The following is a 26,919-nucleotide window of genomic DNA, read 5'->3' on the forward strand; positions in this document are numbered from 1 at the left end:
AAAGAAATTGAACAAGTCATCAAAGAACTCCCCAAGAAAAAATCCCCATGTCCAGATGGATTCACAAATGAATTCTATCAAACATTCAAAGAACAATTAATCCCAATATTATACAAACTATTTGACAGAATAAGCCAAGAAGGAGTTCTACTAAATTCATTTTACAACACAAACATGGTACTGATCCCAAAGCCAGGCAGGTCAAAAACAGAGAAAGAAAACCATAGACCAATCTCCTTAATGAATATAGATGCAAAAATCTTAAATAGGATACTAGCAAAAAGACTCCAGCAAGTCATCACAAGGGATATTCACTATGACCAGATAGGATTCATACCAGGAATGCAAGGATGGTTTAATATTAGGAAAACCATCCATATAATTGACCATATTAATAAGCAAACCAACAAAAATCACATGATTATCTCAATAGATGCAGAAAAAAAGCCTTTGATAAACACCCATTCCTACTGAAAACACTAGAAAGTATAGGAATAGAAGGGCCTTTCCTAAAAATAATAAACAGTATATATCTAAAACCATCAGCAAACATCATCTGCAATGGAGATAAACTAGAAGCCTTCCCAATAAGACCAGGAGTCAAACAAGGATGCCCATTATCACCTCTATTATATAACATTGTACTAGAAACACTAGCAGTAGCAATTAGAGAAGAAAAAGAAATTGAAGGTATTAAAAATGGCAAAGAGGAGACCAAGCTATTACTCTTTGCAGATGATATGATGGTTTACTTAAAGAATCCTAGAGAATCAACCAAAAAGCTAGTTGAAACAATCAACAATTTTAGCAAAGTCACAGGATACAAAATAAACCCACATAAGTCATCAGCCTTTCTATATATCTCCAACCCATTTCAGCAGCAAGAATTAGAAAGGGAAATTGCATTTAAAATCACCTAGACAATATAAAATATTTAGGAATCTATCTGCTGAGACAAACACAGGAACTATATATGAACACAACTACAAAACATTTTCCACACAATTAAAACTAGATCTAAACAACTGGAAAAACATTGATTGCTCATGGGTGGGATGAGCTAACATAATAAAAATGACAATCCTACCCAAATTAATTGACTTATTTTAAATTATTCAATTTTATAAAGAGATAAACCAACTGTACAAAACATCAAGCCATTCTCCAATTGATAAATGGGCAAGGAACATGAATAGGCAATTTTCAGTTAAAGAAATCAAAACTATTAATAAGCACATGAAAAAGTGTTCTAAATCTCTTATAACCAGAGAGATATAAATCAAAACAACACTGAGGTATCACCTCACACCTAGCAGATTGGCTAATATAACAGCAAAGGAAAGTAATGAATGCTGGAGGGGATGTGGCAAAGTCAGGGCATTAATACATTGCTGGTGGAGTTGTGAATTGATCCAACCATTCTGGAGGGCAATTTGGAACTATGCCCAAAGGACGATAAAAGACTATCTGCCCTTTGATCCAGCCATAGCACTGCTGGGTTTGTACTCCAAAGGGATAATAAGGAAAAAGACATGTACAAGAATATTTATAGCTGCACTCTTTGTGGTGGCAAAAAATTGGAAAATGAGGGGATGCCCTTCAATTGGGGAATGGCTGAACAAATTGTGGTATCTACTGGTGATGGAATACTATTGTGCACAAAGGAATAATAAAGTGGAAGAATTCCATGGGGACTGGAACAACCTCCAGGAATTGATGCAGAGTGAGAGGAACAGAACCAGGAAAAATAGTGTACACTGAGACTGATACACTGTGGTACAATCAAATGTAATGGACTTCTCCATTGGTGGCAATACAGTGACCCTGAACAACCTGGAGGAATCTACGAGAAAAACCATTATACACATTCAGAGGAAATACTGTGGGAGTAAAAACACCAAAGAAAAACAACTGCTTGAATACGTGGGTCAAAGGGATGTGGTTGAGGATGTAGACTCAGTCTAAATGAACATCCTAGTGCAAACAACATGGAAATAGGTTCTGATCAAGGACACAAGTAATACCCAATGAAATTGCACATTGGCTGTGGGAAGGGTGGGTGGAAGGGAGGGAGGGAAATAATGTGATTATTGTAACCAAGGAACAATGTTCTAAATTGACTAAATAAACTAATTCAAATGGGGAAAAAAATATTATGTAGAAAGATCTACTGAATAATAGGGACCAGGTTTTCCAAAGGGCATTTCCATTTTTCCATCATCTGTGTGAAGCTCTATCACTATGTTTGAAGACAGAGACATTACTGAAGTTATAAGTCTCCCAGTTCATTTGGCAGGTAAGTTTTTAGAATTTGAGAGGTTATAATACAAAATGGTAAATCAAATAACTGTTGAAGACTATGAGGAGATTAAATAAGGACTACTGGTTTCATAAGAAACAGAAAATTGGATTTTGTGAGTTTATACTTTGAAAAGCAAAAATGAGTCACTGGCCACCAAAAAGGCTCTGAAATGAGCCTGGAGAAGACTCAGAGCTAGACAGATATAAAAAAAGTTGATGAAGATACCAGCAGGAATAGTCAACTGACAGAAAGGTGTCAATCAGATGCTAAATTTGGAGACTGATAAAATGGCAAAAACTCATTGCTTTTCAACTAGCCAAAGAAAAGTCTTCAAACCTGCTGCCTAAAAGAGGACTGAATGCTTCAAAAGCAGAAGAGAAATAATATATAAATAAAGATGGGGTCCTTATGATGTGTATAATTTGCAGAGATTTTGTGCTTTGAGACACCACTCATCCTTCCTGAAAAGGCAAATCAGAGCCCCTGGTGGCAACTGACATCAAAAGGGGAAGGCATAGGCAGAGAAAGATTTCATGGAAAATGGGAGAAAAAATGATCATAAGGGGAGAGCAAAAAGTAGTAATGAATTGCTTAATCAGGAACATATTGGATAATTTCCATCTTCTCTAACACCTCTAGGAATTGGTATTCCTAAGAGTGAAACACAACAGAAAAGGGGGAATGTGGGACAATATGTAGACATCAATGATTTGGAAATTGTGTTTAGAAGATGAACTCAAACTAGGTACCTTAGTAATTTTAATTCCATCAAAAACACAAAGACAAAAGAAGGAATAAATAAGCATAAAGGCCATGAATCTAATAAATAACTAAAGAAAAGTGGAGAATCACCAGAAAGGAAAAATAAACAAAGAAGAAAATGAGTGAAAGAAATCCTTTTTTTGAAAAAAAAAAGTAATGAAAATTTGCTTTGAATGAAAATTAAAATTTTTAAACAAACAAAACAAATTGACAGAGGGTAGAAAGGGGATCATATTCAATTGAACTGAGATGGGGATAAAAGAAGGAAATAACTAGGTAAATAGGTAAAAAGAAGAAAAAACTAACATATTAAGCAAAACTTCAAAACTAGTAAAAGGAATGACAAATGGGAAGGTCGTGACAATTGAGGGTGAGAGAAAGTCATAGGAACTGAGGATGATTTAAAGTAAATTAAGCTAAAACAAATAAAAAGAAAAAAATACACTCCTTTCAAAGGAATAGGAGGAAATCCTAATTTGGGGAAAAACTAGAGTAAAAATAAAACATAATTTTAAATGTGGATTGAATAAGCAATCCAATAAACAAAAACAACTAACAGATTAGATAATAAAACAAAACCCTATAATCTGTTGCTTAAAAGGACACTTGAAAAACCATACACTGAAAAGAAAAGAAAAAAAATTATTATTTATAAGGTAAATCCAAAAAAGCAAGAGTTACAGCCATGCCATCAGATGAAACAAAAAGAAAAATTCCCTATATGAAAAGAGATAAATGGTCTACCTGCCAAGACAAACTCAGGAATTATATGTGCACAATTACAAAACACTTTTCACATTAATAAAGTCAGATCTAAGCAAATGGAAAAGCATTAATTGTTCATGGGTAAACTGAACCAATATAATAAAAATAACAATTCTACCTAAATTAGCTTCCTTATCCAGTGCCACATCAATCAAACTCCTCTAAAAATAATTTCATAGGGCAAGAAGAAAATAATGACAAAATTCATCTGGTAGAACAAAAAAGTCAAGAAATCAGGGGAATTAATGGGGGCAAAAATGTGAAGAAAGGTAGCTTAGCAGGACCAGATCTCAAGTTGTATTACAAAGCAGTAATCATCAAGACAATCTGGTATTGACTAAGAAAGAGTGATGAATCAGTGGAATGGATTAGGGTTACCATACACAGTAGTAAATGATCATATCTAGTGTCTGATAAACCCAGAAATTCAAACTCATAAAACAATTATTTATTTGACAAAAACTGATGGAAAAACTGGAAAATAGTATGACAGAAAGTAGGTAGAGACCAATATCTCAAACTTTATACCAATATAAGGTAAAAATAAATATAGGATTTAGAAATAAAGGGTGATAGGATAAGCAAATTAGGGGACCTGGAATAGTTTACCTGTCAGATCTATGAATAAGGGAAGAATTTATTTCTTTTCAATAATGCTTAACTTCTGTCTTAGAGTTGATACTACATATTGGTTCCTTGGCAGCAGGGCAGTCAGGATTAAGCAATGAGGGTTAAGTGACTTACCCAGGGTAAATAGCTAGGAAGTGTCTAAGACCAAATGTGAACCCAGATTCTTCTGACTCCAGGTCACTGAGCTGCCTCTAAGAGAAGAATCTTTGACCAAATAAGAGTTAGAGAGCATCACAAGATGTAAAATAGATAATTTTCATTACATTAAATTTTAAAAGTTTTGCACAAACAAAAGCAATGCAACCAAGATTAGAAGGCAAACAAAAAACAGGAAAATCTTTTTACAAGTGTCTCTGAAAAGGCTTCATTTCTCAAATATATATAGATCTGAGTCAAATTTATAAAAACATAAGTCATTCCCCAATTGATAAATGGTCAAAGGTTAAGAACATGAAATTTTCAGAAGAAAAAATCAAAGCTATCTATATTATTGTATGGAGGAATTTTATATAGTTATAGGAGTAAAAGCTCTAAATCACAACTGATTAGAGAAATGCAAATTAAAACGAACTCTAAAGTACCATCTTATACCTATCAAATTGGTTAATATGAATGAAAAGGAAAATGATAAATGTTGGAAGGCATGCAGAAAAATTGAGACCCTAATTCCGTATTGGTGGAGTTGTCAACCCATCCAACCATTCTAGAGAGCAATTTGGAACTAGGTCCAAAGGGCTATATAACTGTGAACAGTATTTAATCCAGCAATACCCCTGATAGATCTGAATTTCAGAAATATTTTTAAATGAAAAAAAATATTTGTACAAAAAATAATTATAGCAGCTTTATGTGGTGGCAAAGAATTAAAAATTGAGTGGATATTCATTGGTTAAGGAATAGTTGAACAAGTTGTGCTATATAATTATGATAGAATACTGGTGTGCTATAAGAAACTATCAGAATAGTTTCAGAAAAACCTGGGAAAACATACAAATTGATGCAGAGAAGAGTGAGCAGAACCAAGAGAACATTGTACACAGTAACAGCGATGTCATAAGAATGACCAATTGCAAAAGACTTAGCTACTCTGATCAAGACAATGATTTACATTTACAATTTAACAATGATTTACAACACAAGATAATTCCAAAGGATCCATGATAAAAAATGCTATCTACATCCAAAGAGAGAATTAATTAACTCTGAATTCAAATTAAAGCATATTTTTACTTTATTTTTCTTGTTTGTGTGCATGTTTTCTTTTGCAACATAGTTAATATGGAAATATGTTTTGCATTACTGCATATGAATAATTGGTATCATATTGTTTGCCTTCTCAATAGGTGGGCAAGAGGCAGAAGGGACAGAATTTGGAACTGAAAATTTTCTTAATGTTAAAAAATTTATGTAATGGGGAAATATTTAACAAAAAAATGTTTTTAATATTGGCATGAATTAAAAATAGTACTTCCAAAAACAGAACTTTGAACTATATTATAAGGCAACAGTCATCAAAATCATCTGATATTGATTTTAAAATAGAAGTAGGTTAAAAAAAATAGAAGTAGGTTACTAGAACAGACTAAAAAGGCAATAACAGAAAATACAGAACTGAATAAATAATCCAGTGTATAATAAACAGAAAATATAAATTATTTAGGAGTATAACTCTGATTTTTTTTAACTAGTAGGATAACTGGAAAGAAATCTGACAGGAACTGAACTTAGATCAACACCTTATATCATATTTCACAATACCTTTTAAATAGATATATAATCTTAATATTAAAAATCATGCTATAAAACAATTAGAAAAGAAGCAAATAAAACACTTTTCATAGATATGGGTAGGAAATATATTCTTAACCAAACAAGAAACAGCATCAATTATAAAAGATAAGCATAGATATCTTGATTATATGAAACTGTAAAGCTTCTACATAAACAAAAATAATGCACCTAGGATCTGAAGGGAAATGAGTGGCCCAATGGGGGAAAAAAATCTTTGCAGTAAAATTTTCAGATAAGTATGGTCTCTTTTTCATCATAGATTTGATTGCCTCTAAGGTTCCTTTCATGTGTGCATTTATGGTCCTGTGACCCTACAAGCTTCTCCCTTCCTTCAGACACCTTGTCTAATGAGACACCTCTCTAGGCTGCCTCCAGCTCAGATCTCTTGAGTGTGCCCTTGACCTGACCCAGTCACCTTTCCCTTCTGCATTCTTTTTGATGCTCTTTCTGCTTCCTCTGCCAACACCTCAGAGCCTGAACCATTGGAGTCCATGAAACAGCAAACCAGGAGTTATTTGGTTAATTTGCCATCTGTACTTACACTCTGTCTCCCAGCTTGGCACCTCTTGCTCTGGAAATAAGATTCAAATTAGTACCTCTTTTGCAATTGGAAAGATGTGACAATCAATTGTTCTGTGGTTGCCTATCCATCCTTTTCTGTTCGGCACCAGATGGTAGAATTACAAGTATGTAATGGATGGAAGGTGCTGAGAATAGGTTTGGACTCAATGTAAGGGAAAATATCCTATTAATTAGAATTGTCCAAAAGTGGAATTAGATGTTTTCAGCAGAGGTAGTGAGCTCTTCCCTCAAAGAATGAGTTTGTCAAGAATGTTAGAGGTTGGGGGGAGGAGTTTCTTCTTCAGATTATACTTACACTAGATGCCTTCTGTTGTTCAGACAATTCTGATTTGTCAGGACCCTCCTGACTTAGACTGAGCCCTCCTACCTTCTCAACATAAATCCCTCTCCTCTCATCACTTCTGAAACCCTTCATTCTTTTACTCCTCATCCTCAGCCAAGCCAGCCACCCACCTTTCTTAGCTAAATCCTCCCTCAGTTTATTACTCAGGTCAGGATCACCTTTCTAAGTTGAAACCCTCTTTCTTTCTTCATCTCCAACCCCAATATTATTAGGCTAGAAATCAGAGCCTCTTTATTCAAAATGCCAGGTAACAACTCACTCAAAAAAGCCCTTAAAAACCAAAATTTTAATATCTAGCCACTCAAAAGACACTAGAGTATTTTGGTTGTATAGAGTGATGCTTTTTGGTTTCAGACCAGTAAGAGAGCAAGGGAAATAGGGATGGTGCAACTGGACAACATACCTTTCTATTGTTCTGTCTTTGGTTGGAAATTAATTTTTTTCAATTTAATTCAACAAACATTCATTAATCACCTTCTTTAAGCCAGATGCAGCTGGGGATACAAAGACAAAACCCCAAATCCCTTCCCTCAAAGGGTTTATATTCTCTTGGGAGGAGAAACCATACGTTCACAGGAAATGAAATATAAAATCCTGAATGTAATGAAAATTAATTTCAAAAGACCCAACTCTTTAAAAGTGCAACACCTTCCAAAGTCACGTGTGAATGAATTTGTTTTGGACTCTCCAACGCTCCCTGCTATCTGGATTTTTGCAAGCTGGTAACATCGCGTCCTGAGAGGACCTGCTCTCAGCATCACATTCAACTCCTTTATGGTGCGCGGTTTCTCAAAGCCGAAGCTCTTTTTCTCTTTCTCTTTCTCTTTCACTTCTGGTCTTTTGCTTCAGTTTTGGAAGGTTGGATTTTTATGAAGTCATTAAACATAGTTAGAAAACCCGGAAATCCCCAAGGCTTAAAAGTCGGGGCACCACAACAGAAACCAACAAACAGTCCAGATGGAGCGACAGAAAGCCGGGGCAGAGCAAACACCGGAAAACGCGAGTCCGAAGAAATGGGAACTGGTATGGATTTGTCGCGTATTTTCTCTTCCTCCCCCGGTAGCTTTCTTCTATTCTAGTAGAATGCGACTTTATTCTGTTTGGGAGCCCTGGGTTAGGGTTGCAGAAAAGGAAAGGCAGTTCGGACGCCCCCAAGGTCTTAGGGCATGAAAGCTGATAACGGCGCTCAGACTTTGGGGTCGCAGGGTGTGAACGTGTCCCTTGGCATTTATAGCCCCCCTGACCCGACCCCTTCTCACCTTCCCAGCCTTAATGAACATTCCTCAACACACGCACATTGGTCAACTCAGTCCCTTTGCACTGCTTGGCTCCGCATCTGGAATGCACTCCCTGCCCCCGCGCTGGCAGAGGACTCCCTAGTTCCCTGCGAGCCGACGCTGGAGCCCCGACTTGTACAGGACGCCTTTCCTGGTCCTCCTAGTCTCTGGGGTCTCTTCTCTGCCCCAGAGAAGTCGCCTTTTTTCGGTTTTATCTCTCACTGTAAACCTTCGCTACACGGCTAGATCCTGAAGGGCAGGAGTTGTTTTCCCTTTTGTCTGGTATCCCTGCCTCCGGAGCCCAGTGGTTGGCGTACAGTTGCCATTTCATAAATGCTGCTGATTGATTGAAGGGGTAGTCAGTTTCCCTGAAAACGACCAGCACCAAGATAGGCTAAACTGTCTAGTGGAGAATATTAGGCATCAGTCAGGTCAGGTTTAAATTTTGAAGGAGTGAGTGGAAAGTATCAAATGCCTGCTCCGTGCTAAGCACTACCTCTGCCCTCTATTTCAGGAGCATTTTAGGATCTTCCCTTCTATTTCACAATGGCAGTACTCAACGGGATGTCCCCCTTTTCCTCTTATTTTCTTACCCTCATCCAATTAAATCCTTACTATAATCTTGGATCTTGGGGTTCTTATTCAGAGAGGTTCTTCACCTGACACCTGTAGGCACCCAAGGGGGTTCATGGATAGATTTTAGGGGGTCTGCGATCTTGGATGAGAAAAAAAATTACATTTTCATTTCAATAGAATTGCTTTCCTTTCAAATCCAATATTATTTTTGTGCCTTAGAAAACATTATTCTGAGAATGGATCCATAGGCTTTCACAGATTGCCCAAGGCCTCCATGACACACACAATAAATTTACTGTTCTCTCAATCATTCAATAAATATTTGTTAAGGGGGCAGCTAGGTGGCTCAGTGGATGGAAAGCCAGACCCAGAAATGGGAGGTCCTGGTTCAAATCTGGCCTCTGACACTTCCTAGCTGTGTGACCCTGGGCAAGTCACTTAACCCCCATGGCCAGCCCTTACTGCTCTTCTGCCTTGGAACCAATATACAGTATTGATTCTAAGATAGAAGGTAAGGGTTTTAAACAATTAAATAAAATATTGGTTAAGCACCTTCTAGGTGCCAAGCACTGTGTTAAATGCTAGAGATGCAAAAAGTTCTTTGAACAGTAAAAATCTCTAAAATGGTAGGGAGGATTTGGAAGGAGGCATTGCAACAACTTGTGGTCAGAATCTAATGAAACGCTCCCACAGATGCCCATGATGAAACTCCTTTAGATTCTTGCAGGCAGAGAATTTAAAGTGAAACAGTCCTGCCCTTTGTTTAGGGAACGACAATCAGTGTGTCTGTAAAACAGCTGGCATTTAAGGTTTGCAAAACACTTTACAGATATCTCCTTTTTTCTTCCCAACAGCCCTGAGAGGTAGGTGTTACTATACTCACTTTTTCCAATTGGGAAACTAAAACAAACTAGTGTCTAAAGCTGCATTTGAACTCAGTCTGCCCACTGTTCCTCTTGGCTGCTTTTCAGAGCAGTAAAGAAAGAAAAGGAGCCAGTTAGGTCAGGGATGTTGAAAAGTTACTGTTAACTTTAAAATCTATGTGGCTTGTGTTGTTGAGGCCGCAGGATGACCTGGCCAGCAAAGCGTTGGACTTGGAGTTAGGAAGACTGGAGTTTGAATGCTATCTCGGACCCCCCTCACTAACTCATCTGTAAAATGAGGGTGGTAATAGCACTGGTGGGAGGAGAAACGAGATGATTTATGAAAGCTTTTTGCATGCCTTTAAGCCCTAGATAAATGCTAGCCAAGCTCACAAATATTATCAAATTTAAGCTAAGAAAAATCACTCTGCCAAGAGAAGAAATTAGGGAAACTGGGCACTAAGGAGTTTAAGTGCTTTTCCCAAAGTACTAGTGGGATGCAAGTCAGACCCCAGTATATATAGATATATGTGCCACTAGAGGGCATTAGAGGGCAATGTGTATGGCAGAGGCCTGGTACCCACTCCTGGTCAGGATATATAGTTGTTTTTCGTTACTCCAGGCTTCTCCCCTCTCTTTTTAACAGCAATATTTTGCTATCGACATAGAACCAACTACAAAAATTGTACCAAAAAAAGAACAATTATTTTAAGTGCATAAAATATAATATGTAGGATTTTTAAAGGTACCAGTTATGTTGAAATATTGTATCAAACTATTTTTTTATATCAAACTACTTTTTATTTAAAAGTTCACAGACCCCATGTCAGGCATACCTGATAAATACCAGGTCAGGTTTAGAATCTGAGAGACAGAGGATTAGGTTTTATGAATGGATTCTTAGATATCTTTTTATCTCCCAAATCAATTGTCACTATTACATGTGTAATAGCTACACACTTGTTGAAAGAGAAAAAAAAGAAGGAAGGAACACGAAATCAACAGGGAAAGCAAATCTTCTTTATCCACTGATTCCCTTAAATGGCACTATTGTGTCCCCTATGGGGAACCTCTTGGAGAAGCTCTCAGAACTCTATGAGGGCAGAAGTTCTGAACCTGGGCTCCATGAGTTATTTTATTTTATTATTATTATTAATAATATGGGCACTCTACTGGAATATAATTTGATTTCTTTGTAGTTCTATGTATTTTTTTTTTTGCATTTTAGAACATTATTCTGGGAATAGATTCAGGTTTAAACAAAACAAAAGTAACAGCTTCCACACAATGAAGACTTGTTTCCCAGAAATAGATACTTCTGGTTAAGGATGAACAAAGGGGGTGCCACTCCTCACCAGAATAATCAAAACACGTTACACCTCTTAGTTGAGTTATTTCCCTTATCAATTTCAGGAACCCTGGGTTCCTCCTGGGGCCAATTAAGCCCCTCCTTTTAGAAACAAGCCAGGCCTTCTATAATAATGAAGCAAAATTATTTCATACAAGACTTTGTTTCCTTAGAATTTGATCAAATACAGTTAATTAGGTTTTCCATCCAAGTGAGACTAAAGAATGTAGAATAGGTTACTCTCCTAATATTACTTCTTTTTCTTTTTTTTTTAGATATTTTTCCATGGATTCATTTTCTTTCCCTTTCTCCTCCCAGAGGCAACAAGCAATTCCACTGGGTTACACAAATGTTAACACTTGATACCTATTTCTACATTATTTATTTTTACCACGGAGCCAAAACCCTAAATCATATATCCATATAAACAAGTGATAAGTCATAAGTCATAAGCTTTTCTTTTGCATTTCTACTCCCATCGTTCTTTTTCTCAATGTGGATAGCATTCTTACTCATAAGCCCTTCAGGAATGTCCTAGATTATTGTATTGCTACTAGTAGTAAAGTCCATCCTAACATTATTTCTAAATATTTTTAAAGAAATAGGAGTCCTTAATAGATACACTTCCATACCACTAACTACCTTTGTGATCTTAAATAAATCATTGAACCTCATATGAACCTTGAGAGTACATTAAGCTATCCATGTTCTAAGGTTCCTTCTGGGTTTAAATTGTGGATCATGTGTTTCAGATCACAGATCTTTTTAAATATTTTACATTTTAAATCAGATCACAGGTTTAGAGAGACAGAAGCTAGATCTCACAAATGTTTGGGCTGGTTTCCTCGGAAAAGTCTCTGGCGCTTCACAGAGAGAAGAGGCTCCTATCACAATATATGGGGAGAGTCATCGGGGACAGCAGGAGAGCAGTCCTGTGGGGGTGTATCTTGGCTCGGTGTTTAGAAATAACCACGAGGCATTTTTGACCAGACTTTCCTTTTGCAGAAACAGACCCCTCTCAACATGGGCTCTGATGTCCGGATGTTGGCCCCGGAGTGCTTAATTGAAAACAATAATGGACGATTGACAGTGAACCAGAAATCGCTAAAGATCCTTGCTTCAATAACTGAGCCCATGGTGGTGGTGGCTATTGTGGGCAATTATCGCACTGGCAAGTCCTACCTGATGAATAAGCTAGCAGGGAAAAAATCAGGTATGTGCAATCAGCAAAGTCATGGCATGTGTGGTTGGTCCTTTAATAGGAAACTATATTATCCATCTTGGTGGCTTCTCTTCGACAAGGAAGGAGACGTGCGGAAAGGCAAGGCTTCGTTCCAACCTCTGCTTTAGACCCCTTACGGTGATCAGGAAGACAAAGGAAGGTTTCTTCCACTTCGTCTTAATACTAACTGCCATATAGACAGCTGTATGTAGACGGAGTGTGCCTAAGGACAAATATAGGCATATGTATAAGTGATGTGTATCATGTATGCTCTCTACATGGTATAGAATGTGTATATGGTGTATAGCAGAATGCGTACATATGTTTTATTATAGCCTTCATCTACATATAGGCTAGAATGGAATGTATATCCATATTACATGTCTGTGTGCACAGATACATAGTTTCCACGAATGTACATTTATACATGTCTCTATATAAAATACTACTTTAGAACTGACAAAGCATTTTACATGCCTTCTTTCTTTTGAGCCTCACAATAAATCTATTGGGTAGGTATTACCAGTATTATAATCAACATTTTACAAAAGAAGAAACTGAGGCCCAGAGTTCCGTGTCAATAATCACAGTTAGGAAGTATTAAAGGTGGGATTTGAACCCAGGTCTTCCAGGCTTGAGGCCTCATGCCCTCTGATGTACGCCGTGCTAACTTAGTGTCCCCTTAGAACAAGACCCAAGACTTGGTTTGGGAGGAGGATAACCATAAAGGTGATTTACATGAGCACATAATAAACTTATAAGCATATCAGCTTTATTGTACACATATATATGTTTAAGTATATAGATCATATCATAGACTTTATGACTAAGGCTGTGTGGTACTGAGAGAAAAGCAAAGGGAACCAAGGAATCTGGGCTTAGAACCCGTTTCTCTACTTACCAATTAGTTAAGTTGGGCAAATCACTTGTTTCTCTGATTTCATCTGCAAAATGAAGGGGGAGAAATTAGATGATCTCCAAAGTCTCTTCTGGCTTCAGAGATAGGATCTTTGTAATTCATGAGCGCTCACCAATCTTTCCAGGCACATTTTACACTATTCTCCTTTATAATTCTAGAATTTAGGAAAGCCAAATGATTAACTATTTCCCAAAATAGTCATAAATTTACCCCTTCTGTGACTTCACAAACACTTTTCCTTATGCCTCCTAGCCATATTTCCAGGTCAAAAACCTATTTACCCTTAAGATTCGAGTTGAGGTGTCCCCCTTTCTCTTTGTAAAGACCCCAGACCCTCGGACCAAAAGAAGAAATTTTCTTCCCTGAATATCTTTGGTATTATATACTTCCCTAGAGTATATTTGGTTTTTTAATATAGTTTCTAGGCATGTCATATCTATCCTAAAAACACAGAAGTCCTTGAGAGAAGAGACCGTGACTTATTTATCATTGTGCCACTTGTAGTATGGAGGAGGGTGTCTAGCCCAAAAGGTGTTCAGTAAAAGTGAGTTAAATAAATAGATGAATGAATAGATGGCTAGATGATGGATGGATGAATACCGAAGCAATAAGAGAGAACTTCTTAAGCGTCTCTACTGGTCTCTGAAGCACAAGAAAATATTCCCACTAGTGGAGTTTAGGCAACTGGTCTAATTTTGTATCTCTCTAGTGTTCATTTAAAAATTCAACCTAAAGTTCTGGTTAACTCATATATGATCTCTCTCCTCCACTATGGGAAAATAGTCAATATTCTTACAGCAAAGGATTAATATTACACAGCTGTACCAGTCCCTAAGACACTCATCAAGTATAACAGTCTCCAGATTACTTCATGCTCATCTCTCCAAACTCTTGTGCAGGTTTCTCCCTTGGCTCCACAGTGCAGTCTCACACCAAGGGCATCTGGATGTGGTGTGTTCCTCATCCCAAGAAGCCAAATCATACCCTTGTTCTCCTGGACACTGAGGGGTTGGGTGATGTGGAGAAGGTAAGAAGGGAAGACATCATTCAAGATTGAAAATGAAGGAGAGCACATGAGTATTATAGGTTGTAGGCTTGCAAAAACCCAAGTTAGACTCCTCTGGTAGACAGGGATGCTAATCCAGGAACTGACATGAGAGTGGAAATGTATCATGTAACAAGCACAGGAAATGTGTTTTGACTTCTAGGGAAACAACAAGAACGACACATGGATCTTTGCCCTGGCCGTGCTACTGAGCAGCACCTTTGTCTACAATAGCATGGGCACCATCAACCAACAGGCCATGGATCAGCTCCAGTATCCTTCCTGTGATTCAGGGCAAAAGTAGATTTGGGGAAGGGAAGAAGGGAGGGCCTTCACTTTCTCCAGATATCTCTCTGAAGCCCAAGTTCTGTTCTTCATGTTCTAAGGACGGGTTTGAAAATAACATAAAATGAAAAAAATGACAATTTCTAGAGAAATTACTCATGCTCCTTGTTGAAAAGGTAATCTGTTTTCAGACCAAAGGGAAGTAAAAGAGTTTGGAGAATTGAAGGAATTGTGGAACAAGGACTGGTGCCTTTCTTTTTTTGCCATATTTTCTTAATTAATTCCCCAGCTATGTGACTGAGCTGACAGACCGCATCAAGAGCAAATCTTCCTCCAAAGTCAATTCGGTAGAAAATATCTCCGAATTTGTGAGCTTCTTTCCAGATTTTGTGTGGACTTTGCGTGATTTCAGCTTGGAGCTGGAAATTGATGGGAAACCTGTCACCCCTGATGAGTACCTGGAGAATGCACTGAAGCCTAAAAAAGGTTCCAGGGCTTGAGGGTTGGGCAATGATGGGGAGGGAAGGGAGAAACCTTCTCCAGAATTGATTTTACATCCTGAATCTATTCTTTAATTCTGGTTCTTTTCCTACTTGAACCCAAGGAAAGTTATTCAGTTTGGGTTTAAAGTCTAGACTACTGGCTACAGTAAACAACCGAATTCCTCTCTTATCTTTGAAACAAGTTTATTGTCTCATTTTCATCATTATCATTACCTTCAATGAGCTTTTATTAAGTAGCTTTATTATGCTAGGCACATTGCTATGTATTGGGTATAAAAAGACCAAGAAAAAGAATGGGCCCTACCTTTAAAGAGCTCATTCTAATGAGCAAGTCAACATGCACAGAACTGTGCCCAAATAATCTAATCTCAGTCCAAATATAGGTCCCAGAAAGGGGACATAATTTTAAAGAGCTTGTCTGAATTCCGGGCTTTATTCTATATTACAAGACTCCTTCCCTTCCCTCAGGTAAACCTGAGGAAGTTAAAATGTTCAACCTACCTCGTCAGTGTATCCGCCAGTTCTTCCCCAAGAAGAAATGCTTTATCTTTGACCGACCTGCCCACAGAAAGATGCTTTCCCAGCTGGAGAAGCTTCATGACAGTGAACTGGATCCTGATTTTGTGAAACAAGTTGAAAGCTTCTGCCTCTATATCTTCCAGGACGCCAATGTGAAAACTCTCCAAGGAGGCATCCAAGTCAATGGGCCCCGTGAGTCCTTTCTGCTTCCTATTCATCATTCCAGTAATTTTCTTCTGCTGCATTGGAGGGAACAGGAAAGGGAAGTGTAAAAGGGTACCCTCTGAGGAGAGCCACTGATAAAGATATAATCAGCTGGATTAGATAACAAATGACCTTTCCAGGTTCCTGTCCATGGTCTCTCATCCACTATTACCATTATGGATATTCCTTCCTCTTCCTCAGAAAATGTCCTAAAAGTTGTTTTTGAGTTTTTTTTAATTCTCTAAAATATAATAAAAACTTAAAGCTAGAAAGAGTTAACCTGAAAACCTTCCTTACCTGTTCATTCCCCAATGGTACAATAATTAAAATATAATTACATATAATATAATCCCCATGCCCAAAGGGAAGACAAATGAAACTATCAAGAGAATGGTCAACCCTCTTCAGGATTGAATATGTACTTTTATCTCTTTTACCCTTGGCTTCTCATTATTTCCATTTTGGATACTTCTTGCTTCCATGTCAAAAATTTTCTTAAATATTCCTCAGAATCATAAAATGTTAAAGCTGGAAAGGGCTAATTTGAAAATCATCAATACTCTATGCCTAATACTTCCCCAAAGGGGAAATAATTAAGATATAATGAAAAGTGAAGTGTGTATGTGTGTGTATATATATATATATATATATATATATATATATATATATATATCCATTATTTAGCATGATAGTTTCTGACCATTTTACTAATATTTCTGACCTCTTCCATTTTTGCTTACTCTATAGGTCTAGAGAATCTGGTCCTGACCTATGTTGAGGCCATCACCAGTGGGGATATGCCATGTATGGAGAACGCAGTTCTAGCACTAGCTCAAATAGAGAACTCAGCTGCAGTTCAAAAGGCCCTTACGTACTATGAGAAGATGATGAGACAAAGGGTTCAGTTCCCCACAGAAACTCTTCGAGAGCTGTTGGATGTGCACAGCACCTGTGAGAAGGAAGCCATTGAAATCTTCATCAAGGACTCTTTCAAGGATGTGGACCAAAAATTTCAGAAGGAATTGGCGGTACTTTGACTGCTCTTATTCATAGGACAGGAGGGTCTATCTGACAGAGAGTGGGCTCAGAAAGGAAAAAGAGGCTCTTCCTAAGAACTATAGCTAACAAAGCCTAAGGTCCTGGTCTACAATCAGTCATGTGACTCTGAAAGACCATTTGCAACCTCCTTTAAGTAAAAAAGCCACACTGTCATTGTTTTCTAAAAGATGCTGGCCAACTATGGTATTGTAGTATGTTTATTATTAATTTTGAGAAATTGGGAAATATACTTGAAGGATTTTAAAGAATTGTGGCTTGTGATACAAGGCAAAGATGACAAGGGAAAGGACTTCTAAGAAATTATTTATTATCCAGAATCATTTGCCTTCTTCCCATAACCTTAAAAATCTCTCAGGATAGTGTGAATGTTAAAAAACTGTAAATGCCCAAAACTGTAAATGTTTTGGCCAAACTGTAAAGATAATTTTAGTGTTTTGATTTAAATCTAAAATAAGTGGTTGCCATGGGAAATTCCCAAAATATGAAAATGCCCAAGTCAGCTGGGATTTATGGAGATTTTAATTTAACATAAATGGAGGAATTAAGGGAAGGGGAGAGAGAGACAGAGAGAGAGAGAGAGAGAATTAATTGCTCTGGCTCAGGGTGAGCCAACCAGTATAAAAGGGCCTAGAAGGCAAAATGGCCTAGGCCTGAACCTAAGGGAGAGCGAGTCAGTCTTTATCACTCACCACAAGATCCTCTCCAAGCTGGGTTCAATTGCGAACTCCATTCAAAATATCCTTACTTCAACTCCGAACTCCAACTCCAATTCAACTTCCAAACTGAACTGAATTCTCCTTTTAAAGAAATTTTCTCTTATGTCACCTCACCTAAATTTTCACATCTACCAATCACAGTAGATGCTTTTTCCCAGGACTGCCCATTCTTAGTTCTCATCTTCTTTGGTTCTCACCTTCTCTGGTTAGATTAAAACTTCACACCTCTTTTGTTAAGCTTGCCTTTTGTAAGTTGCTTGACCTTTTAGTGACTAATTTAACCTTTATAGGTACTTAGCACCCTTTTGTATTAGATCTAAAAATAGACCACCTAGCTCAAGGTTTTGGCTTCACTATAAGTATGAGTTGGGGACTTTTCATTGTTCAATCAGGAATTTGCAACTTTATCTTCCCCTAAGGCACTGTCTGAGTAGGGTGGAGTAATTTTAAAGTTTCCAATACATTCCCAATTAAGTATCTTCATTGTTAAAAATGGAGAATAGCTTAATCAAATCTTTTAGAGTCTGAGTAGTTTTAAAATTCACAATAGATATACCAGAGAATCCTATAAAAGCAAATCTAGAACCAGAGCATGATGCTGGTAAGTAATAAGGGGAAAAGCTGGCAATTCTGAAACAGAAACTCCCATTTCCAACAAAAATGGAGTGATAACCTGAACATGCATCTGTGGGAAGGGGGAACAGCATTTATTAAATGCATTTCTAGAAATTCTGATAAGTCCCTGATATAGTCTCCCAACTATATTCTTTATACCTCACTTCCTTTTTTATTGCTTTAAAGGGCCAGCTAGAAGCCAAGCGAGATGCCTTCTGTAACCAGAACCTGAATGAGTCAGCACAACGGTGTAAAGCATTTGTTCAGGAAGTTTTCTGTCCTCTGGAGGAAGCAGTGAAGAGGGGTGACTTCAGCAAACCAGGGGGCTATCGTCTCTTTGTGCAGAAGATCAAGGAACTGAAACAGAATTACTACCAGAAGCCCAGGAAGGGGATACAGGTGAACCCTCCCATTAGCAATAGATTCAGACTAGGGATAAAGAAAAGGAACTTTAGGAGCCATTTCCAAGCCCTGAAGTGAAGCATAGTAATATCAACTGGAATGGCACATTGTCAAGGCCAGTGCCACATGAACAACCAAACTGAATTTACCCTTACATCATTATTCTCTTTTTCTAAGTCACTGTCTTCTCATTATCAGGCTGAGGAGATTCTGCAGGAATACCTGAAATCTAAGGAAGATGTATCTGAGGCAATATTGCAGGCAGATCAATCACTCTCAACAAAAGAAAAAGATATTGAAGGTGAGAAGCCCATGAAGGTGTTTCTAGCAATCCTTCCACATGGTAGCTGGGTGGCTCAGTGGATTGAGATCCAGGCCTAGAGATGGGAGGTCCTGGGTTCAAATGTGATATCAGACACTTCCTAGCTGTGTGACCCTGGGCAAGTCATTTAACCCCCATTGCCTAACCCTTACGGCTCTTCTGCCTTGGAACCAATATACACTGTATTGATTCTAAGATGGAAAGTAAGAATTAAAAAAAAAAAAGACTTGGCCATTGGTATCCAGAAAGGGTTCCTCCTTATTACCAAAACTTCCTCTGTCTGTGGGCAGGTATGTTTACTTATTTGTTAGTAGAAAGTCTGTAGTCAAAACCAAGAAATAAAGTTATTTAAAATGAGATAACAAACCAGCCCAGAATGGTATTCTGAGAATCAATTGCCCTTCACCTATCTTTAATTCAATGCAATTATTCTTCATCATCCTCAGTGGCTCGTGTAAAAGCCGAAGCTGCAGAGGCTGCCGCCAAGCAGTTGGAGGAAATGCAAAAGAAGAACGAGGAGATGATGGAGCAGAGGGAAAGAAGCTACCAAGAGCACATAAAACAGGTGACTGAAAAGATGGAAGCAGAAAGGAAACTGCTGTTAGAAGAACAGAAAAACGCCATGGCTCTGAAACTCAAGGTATGTCATCCATGCAATTATGCATGTGAAGTTATTTTTAATCTTTAAAACATTGTGTGAAATAAAGATTCAAAGAACTTTGGGACCTGAAGGAAACTTGGAGAAGATTTCAGCCACTCCCTCTCATTTGAGTTGATTTTTGACCATGTATTCTCTGTTGTCTGCTAGCCTTCACATATCATCTGCACAAAATTCCCAAAACATTTCTATTTCATTTTTTATCCCAATCCATAAAAGATTGAAAGCACACTGGAGAAAGTTGTGATGTGGAAGGGATAATTGTATAGGTTTTTTCCTGCCTTAAAGCTAAGAACTCTAGGCAAATATGTATCAGCATTTTTTTACTTTAAAAAATCTTTAGAGTTAGGTGCTTTTTTTTGTTGTTGTTGTTTGCTCATTTTCCTATCTAATTATAAGTAGGCTGGGAGGGATGATGTGATGGTCTAAGGGCTGAGAGCTCTGAGAGCCCCCTCCCCCTGATGATTCAATTGACCCTTGTGATGCTGATAGGTTAAAGATTTGCCTCAGGCTTAGTAGTGTAAGCTTTTGATCTCACTCTGATCTTAATCATGTCAGAGACTGACCAATTGATCAGTCTCAAGTCTTTTGTATCACTGTGTACTTGATCCAATCAGACACACCTTTGGTTGTCCAGTCTTTGAGCTCTGCCCTGAGTTTTAGGCAAAAAGATCAGTACTTAGTACTATCATCCTCCCCAAGATGTGAATTAAGTCCTTGTCCCAAGCCCAGACTAGAATTCCCTAGGCTAGAGTTCCAGAATTCTCCACAGGTTTAATATTTCAAGGGGTATGGGTTAGCTTTTACCTCTGTTTTCTGAGGCAGGGTCTCAGGATCTGGATGTTGGCTCGGGCATAGATTTCCGAACCTCAGACAGTAGATGTGAGGTGGAGGGGTGTGACTTGCTCTTGGCTTTCTCTTCCCTCCTTGCTACAGCTTGTTGCTGGTTCTGCTCTCCTCTCCTCCCAGTGCCCCAGATGTCCATTGCCTACCTTTTGGGGTTTTTTTTTTAAAGTTGTTTCACTCTGTTTCCTTGTTGATTCTTTCACTCCTTTATTCATTTTGTGGCAATATTTTAATTTTGGTTAGGGATGATTCTCATGGTGGCACAAACTTGCTGAGGATTACTCCACCATCTTGGCTCCACCTAAAGTGACAGAGCATTTTTTAAAGTAGCTTCATTCTTCCTTCTTGACATTTTAATCTTTGTCTTTATCATTCTGAAATTTGATAATGTTTTATCAGGAGTTTCCAATTTCTTTATGCTAAAATCCTACAAATTCTTGACACTTGTAGGGTCTTGTCAGCTCTGATATATTCTGTGAAATATTATCTGCTTGCATATATCTTCAAATGTAGAATAGTTTTTGTTGTTTTTTTAAGACCCTCTAGAGTCCCAATTAATTTAAATGTTGGCATCAATCTGTCTTCTTTTATCATTATCCTATATTGTTGTCAATATTGGCTTTGGTTTGGGAAACATCTAGGGTTGTTCTCCAATGTCTTGCTCATTATCCTTTACATTTTGCTCAGCTCTCTTCATTTGGTTTTCTCCTGCTGCCCTGAGTGTTTTTAATTTGATGCAGCTCTGTATTCTCATTGGTTGTTCTTTTATGTCTTTCTCTGTTCTTTTTTTCCCTACATGGGGCCCTTTCATTTTTCAGTGCATTAATTACACACATCCTGTTCTCTTGGTATCTCTTCTCTCACCTCTGATGCTGATTCCATTTGTTTTTCCTTTCTTCCCATGATCTGAGTTCTGAGCCTGACACTATACACTGACTATATGGCTCAAATGAGCCTCGTAATCTCATCATTTCTCCATGTCTTAGTTTCTTCACGTGTAATAACATAACAAAATCATTTTATGATCTACTTCATTGGGGTGTGTTGCATACAGGGCTTTGCAAACCTCTAAGCTCTATTTAAATGATAGTTAATATTTGATACTGTGGAATTTATTAATCACATTGGAGTTTTATTTGACTTCTTTATCTGTCAAATAAATTTTGCTTTGATATGCTTGTACTTTACAGACCAACTTTTACCAACTTCAGAGGCATATGGCCCTGGATTTAAAACCACTAACCCTCTTCAAGGTGGGGAAGGCAGACACAGAGGGCTGGAATCTAGCCTGTATTCTGTTCTATACTAGCAGCTCCAGCCAAAGGACACAGACCTACTAGCTATTAATGGTGCTGGTGTGGATGCTCTCCCTATGCCCTTCTGGAGTGGCTTCTCTTCCAACTGCTTTCTGCTGCCTCTTCAAACCACACTCTACCTCTTCTCTGATCCACTCAGTCCCAGGTGGCAGAAGCTATCATTCTGGCCCCTTCTTGAGTCCTTTTCATACCAGTCCACAACTTTGGGCAAATACTTCTGGAGTCTCTACAGATCTGATTACTTGGATAAAGTGAATAATATCCCCAGAATTCCAAGTGGTCCTTTTTGGTTCCATGTTCTTAAACTGTGTGTGCTTCTCTTTAGGAACAAGAAAATTTACTAAAGGAAGGATATAAAAATGAATCAAAGGAGCTTCAGAAGCAAATCGATTCTCTGAAGACCCAACTGAATAATAATAGCAAAGGAAGTGCATGTGTCATAATCTGAAGACTGAGGTCCCCTCACTCTTGTTCACCTCAAACATATCTTGAAGGAGAGACTTCAGGATCAAGGCTCGTTGACTTTAGGTGATGATTTACTTCATTTTTTTTCCATTCTAGATACTACCACCTTTGTAAAACAAATTGATTTTCCTACATGATGATTTTAGGATACCAAAAACTTATGATTGCCCCTTTGCATTCGATCCCTGAATAAACAGTCATTTTCAACTTTCCCCTTTTTTTCTTGAATACAGTAGGGCTCTTTGTATTTATATGAATATCTCATATACAGCTACATTCAGAAATAAAACTATTTCTTATTAATAATGGTACATTTTAAAAAATCTTGTCTCTTCCTTGAATCTGACTTTTCCCAATAGTAAGGGGCATAGGGAGTAGCCAGGAAACAGGATTCTTTTCAGCCTGCCACTAGAGAGACCATGGAAAAGAAATTGCTTTAAGTCACTGCCTTGGAATATAATAACTTTACCAAACTTTGTCTGAACCACAAAACTCCTAACTCTTCTGAAGTCCACTGTGGTGTGGAATCACTTTTTCATGCTTCTTTTGGGGGAGCTATAAGCATATGCACAAATACAAACTCTTTTGCTTATCTTGAGATCTTCCATAATAGTCTCAACAATTAAGTTGGAGTCTATTATTCTCTCTAGCCCTGAAGTTCTTAATATTTTCTACTTCATGGATCCCTAAATTTAGCCATCTGGGAAAAAAATCATTGGTCTTCTCAGAATAAGGCTTTTAAATGTATAAAAAAAAATATGCCTATACACTTAAATTTGTTAAAAAAATAAATCTTGTCTCTGGGTGACCTGAAGCAATTCACATTACCTCCCTAGACCTCATTTTTCTCATACATAAAATAAGAGGTTTAGACACTATGGCCTTTGAAGTCTCTCAAACTTCAGGGAGTCTGTATACTTGGATGGGAATATAGACATATAATTCAAAAAGAATATTATCTTAAATATGTATATATGCATATGTACACATATGTGCATGTATCTGTATGCAAAGTCAGAGGATAAGATTTTTGTCAAACTTTATAACTAATTAGCCCCATCTGAGAGTTCTGGAGAAAAATCCATTAAACAAAGCATAAGTATGAGTTATATATAGGGTCTCCTCTAGAGTCCTCCTTAAAAATTAGTTAAGAGTTCTCTTTAGGAAAAGGTATTTAGTATATAAGCAGATATCAGTTGTTGGACAGCTATTTATTTCTTCTACTACAAAGTAAAACCTTAAAACAGAAAATTCATACTCATATACTAACAGGTATTTAAAACACAAAATATTAACCCAACACTCCTGCTATACTCTAAAAAAAAATAAAGCCAATTTTGAAGTATTACTCCAAAGCTATTTCACATTCACCTTGAATTGGTACTGTCCAAGCAGCTCACAAGGCCAAATTTTCCAGCTAACCCAGAAATTGGATTCTTTTATTCTCAGAATCCTTCTCGTACCAGCAACTTTCTCCTCTGAGTTTTTTGTTTGTTTGTTTGTTTGTTTGTTTGTTTGTTTGTTTTGGTACTGCAGAACAACCTATCCTATCAAACTCATGAGATAACCAACAAGGCTGAAAGTAGTGATTTTGCAGGATCACTGTTTTATGACCTAGGCTCAGAAACAGAAACACAAAACAGAAGAAGAATCCGTCAACAGGCTCACCTAGGCAAGCATAAGTTCTTGCTGCCACATGCGTGAAATACTATTCCTAAGAGACCTTCTCCCTCCCTACCCTTTACTTTTCAGGGAGAAACTGGCATTAGCTGCATCCTAACAAACAGATCACTTCAAATAGACCCATAAATCCTCTCCTTTAACTCCTTATAGCCATACAAAGTAAGTGATCAGTCCTCTGACATATAACCTCCAATTGCAAGAGCCAATATGGGATTATCCCATCATTCCAAGTATAAACATGTCTCTCAGCAAAAAGCCACTTTACCTCAGCAAAACAATTAATCAATCCATCAATAATCATTTATTAGTGCTTTTTTGTTAAGTTTTGGCTAAGCACAGAGGAAAAATAGAAAAATCAAAAATAGGAAAATAAACTGCCTTCAAGGACATATGAATGAGGAAGAAAACATAAATAAATGTGGCCAGGCCCACAAGTCATGTGGGCTCCTCTGCACTTGTAGCATTGGGGTGTCCTTATGTGGCTGGTAGTGGAGCAGAACATCCATCTCTAGTCTCTTCTCCAACTATTTTCCAAGAGAGCCTTCTATTGAAGCAAGAGGTTGCAGCTAGAAGATATCATTCTGCTCTCCTCAGAGGAAGGGGAATATAAGGCTGAAAGTATATTTATCAGCCCCCTTAAATACTTTTAGTCTAGGTATGAGTTTTTTGGGTTCAATCTAACTTCTGATCACAGTTTCATATTAAGGGGAAGCTGGACCTTAAGTTTTATATTCAAGTCTTGACCCCTTTCTCACCAAATACTAGTTCCACAAAGAATATACTGTAAGAGCTGATTGCAAAAGGGGAAAAGATGGTATTTTGAAAGAAGAGTGAGTGACAGCAGAGACCATTAAGGAGCAAAGCATGCTGGGAGAGAAGAGGAGACTTGGGAAGCTCCGTGAAGAACTCTGGAGGCTTTTGAGCTGAGACCTCAAACTGGCAGGCAGCATGTCCTTGCTAGGGACCTTGCCAAGAGCCATAGAGGATTTCATCTGTGTCTGTCCAGAAAGTACTCCCATCAAGTTACTTCTACAAATCAATAACATCTCAACAGTGTCTAAACTCTTCTGATATTGGGGGGTCGAGGACTCTTTGCTGAAGAGCCTGGATCTCCCCCCCTTGTCCTTTTTGCACCTGCTCTATCCCCTCCTATAATACTATAACTCTATTATAAATAAGATTAGAGATTAGTGGGAAGATTTGATGAAACTCAAATTGACTTGAGAGTTACTTGAGGGAAGGACCTAATAGGAGGGCATAAATTAGGGAACCAGACTTCCTCATTCCAACTCCCCAACTCTCCTCATTATCATTATCCATAAACCATTTATACACAGTCAGATATCTTCTTGAGATTTATTGCTGGGAGCATAAAGGGAAAGGAATCTGCTGTGGCCAGATTTACCACCACAGAGTGCTAACCAAGACCTCTCCCCTGCTGAGTCAAAGACTCGGAGAGACTTCTTCATACCAGGGAAATCTGGGGGACCTCTAGTTTTACCTGATGAGGGAGACCTTCCTTCAACTTCCCATCACCCTCTCACAACAGGGGAACCCTTACTTTCTGTGCAGCACCATCATCTAGGAAGAGTGAAGGAGAGAGGGAGCCTACCCACCAAGGCTCCTATCTCACAACTCTCAGCTGCCTTTTCAAAACAAGCACCCTTTAAGACTACATTACAATAACATCAAAAGTACATCTTTTTGTATATACAATCTGCATTCTTACAACACATAGAAAGTAGTCAAGAAACCCATTTATCCAAGTCAGTAGCATAACTGAAATCAGAAAAAGGATACCTAGAAGAATATATGGCAGACAATATAGAATAAAGGAGCTTTCCCATTGGGATTGAGATAACTCAGCTCTACCAAAAGAGAGTCCTATGGATAGTTCCCAAACGTCTCTAAAATAGTAAGCTGGTGATATGAGCAAAATAGAAACTGTCAGTTCTTCTCGTGTTGTTTACTTCAGCAACCCAAAGTGTTGTTGACCTGGTCCACCTTCTCTCTTGAAGTTGAAAGCCAGAAATATCCATGGCCACTCACACCTTAAAGATAACTCAACAGCTCCAAAGAAGACTGAAGAGCTCTCCTCTCTCACCTTCACCAGCTCAACCCTGCCCACTCCACCAAAAAAGGAGAGAATCCTCTACATATGGGCTTTAGGCCTGGGGTTACACAAAATATACAGTGTTGAAGGAATATAGCTTTATTACATGACTAGGGGACCAGCTAAGGTGTCTTACAGAAAGTGGCAATTGAGCTTAGCCCTAAAGGAAGCCAAGAAGGCTCTGAGGATGGAAAGCATTCCAGGCATAGAGACAGCCAAAGCAAAGGCACAAAATCGGGAGAATCGTGTGAAGGGCAACAAATCTGCTATCATTGAACTATAAGGTATGTGTACAGCTATGTGGAGCATGAGTTAGAGCAGGAAGAGATGTGATGCAGGGACACCAATGAAAAGACCATTATAATTGTCCAGGGGAGAGGTGACAAAGGTCTGGACTAAGGTCATAGCTGTATGAGTGACATGACAAGGATGAGAAACCCAGAGACATAGAGAGCCCAGAGAGGTACAAAGAGAAAGCAGTGTCATGAAAATCCAGAGAGGAAAGACTATGCACTAGGAAATGCTCAACAATTGGGTCAGATGCTACATACAGGGAAATAAGAAGGGCATTATGAAAAATTAAAACAAACATTAGATCTGGTAATAAAGAGATCACTGGTATCTTTGGAGAAAGCAACTTTACTTCCTGGCCATTTCCAAAGTATGCTGCCTAAACGTTATTTATCTCCTTCATTCCTCCCATTAGAACCTTAGACTTTGTCTCTGAGGTCCCTGGGCTCTAATGGATGAGTTTTCTTATCTAATCTAGAACCAGGCCTCCATATGAC

General features: G+C 38.1%; 1 protein-coding gene across 1 annotated transcript; it reads left to right on the top strand.

Annotated features, from left to right (window-relative positions):
- The first annotated feature begins 7,877 nt into the window (after window positions 1–7,877).
- Window positions 7,878–22,543, top strand: LOC100027633 (guanylate-binding protein 1-like). Its single transcript, XM_001377836.4, has 11 exons — window positions 7,878–8,198; window positions 12,245–12,452; window positions 14,280–14,407; window positions 14,589–14,698; window positions 15,000–15,196; window positions 15,682–15,924; window positions 16,684–16,964; window positions 18,513–18,725; window positions 18,927–19,029; window positions 19,497–19,690; window positions 22,196–22,543. Exons 1-11 carry the CDS (start codon window positions 8,133–8,135, stop codon window positions 22,316–22,318), a joined length of 1,866 nt encoding a protein of 621 aa, XP_001377873.3. The 5' UTR covers window positions 7,878–8,132; the 3' UTR covers window positions 22,319–22,543.
- The last annotated feature ends 4,376 nt before the right edge of the window (window positions 22,544–26,919 follow it).

This window comes from Monodelphis domestica, chromosome 2, assembly GCF_027887165.1.
Source record: "Monodelphis domestica isolate mMonDom1 chromosome 2, mMonDom1.pri, whole genome shotgun sequence".
NCBI classification, from domain to species: Eukaryota; Metazoa; Chordata; class Mammalia; order Didelphimorphia; family Didelphidae; genus Monodelphis; species Monodelphis domestica.

Bases quoted from the DNA above. Each gene is read 5' to 3' on its own strand.
- LOC100027633 (XM_001377836.4), top strand. From the start codon at position 8,133: ATGGAGCGACAGAAAGCCGGGGCAGAGCAAACACCGGAAAACGCGAGT. The intron at 14,699-14,999 runs GTATCCTTCCTG...TTAATTCCCCAG, and splicing joins CAGGCCATGGATCAGCTCCA to CTATGTGACTGAGCTGACAG. The intron at 15,197-15,681 runs GTTCCAGGGCTT...CCCTTCCCTCAG, and splicing joins TGCACTGAAGCCTAAAAAAG to GTAAACCTGAGGAAGTTAAA.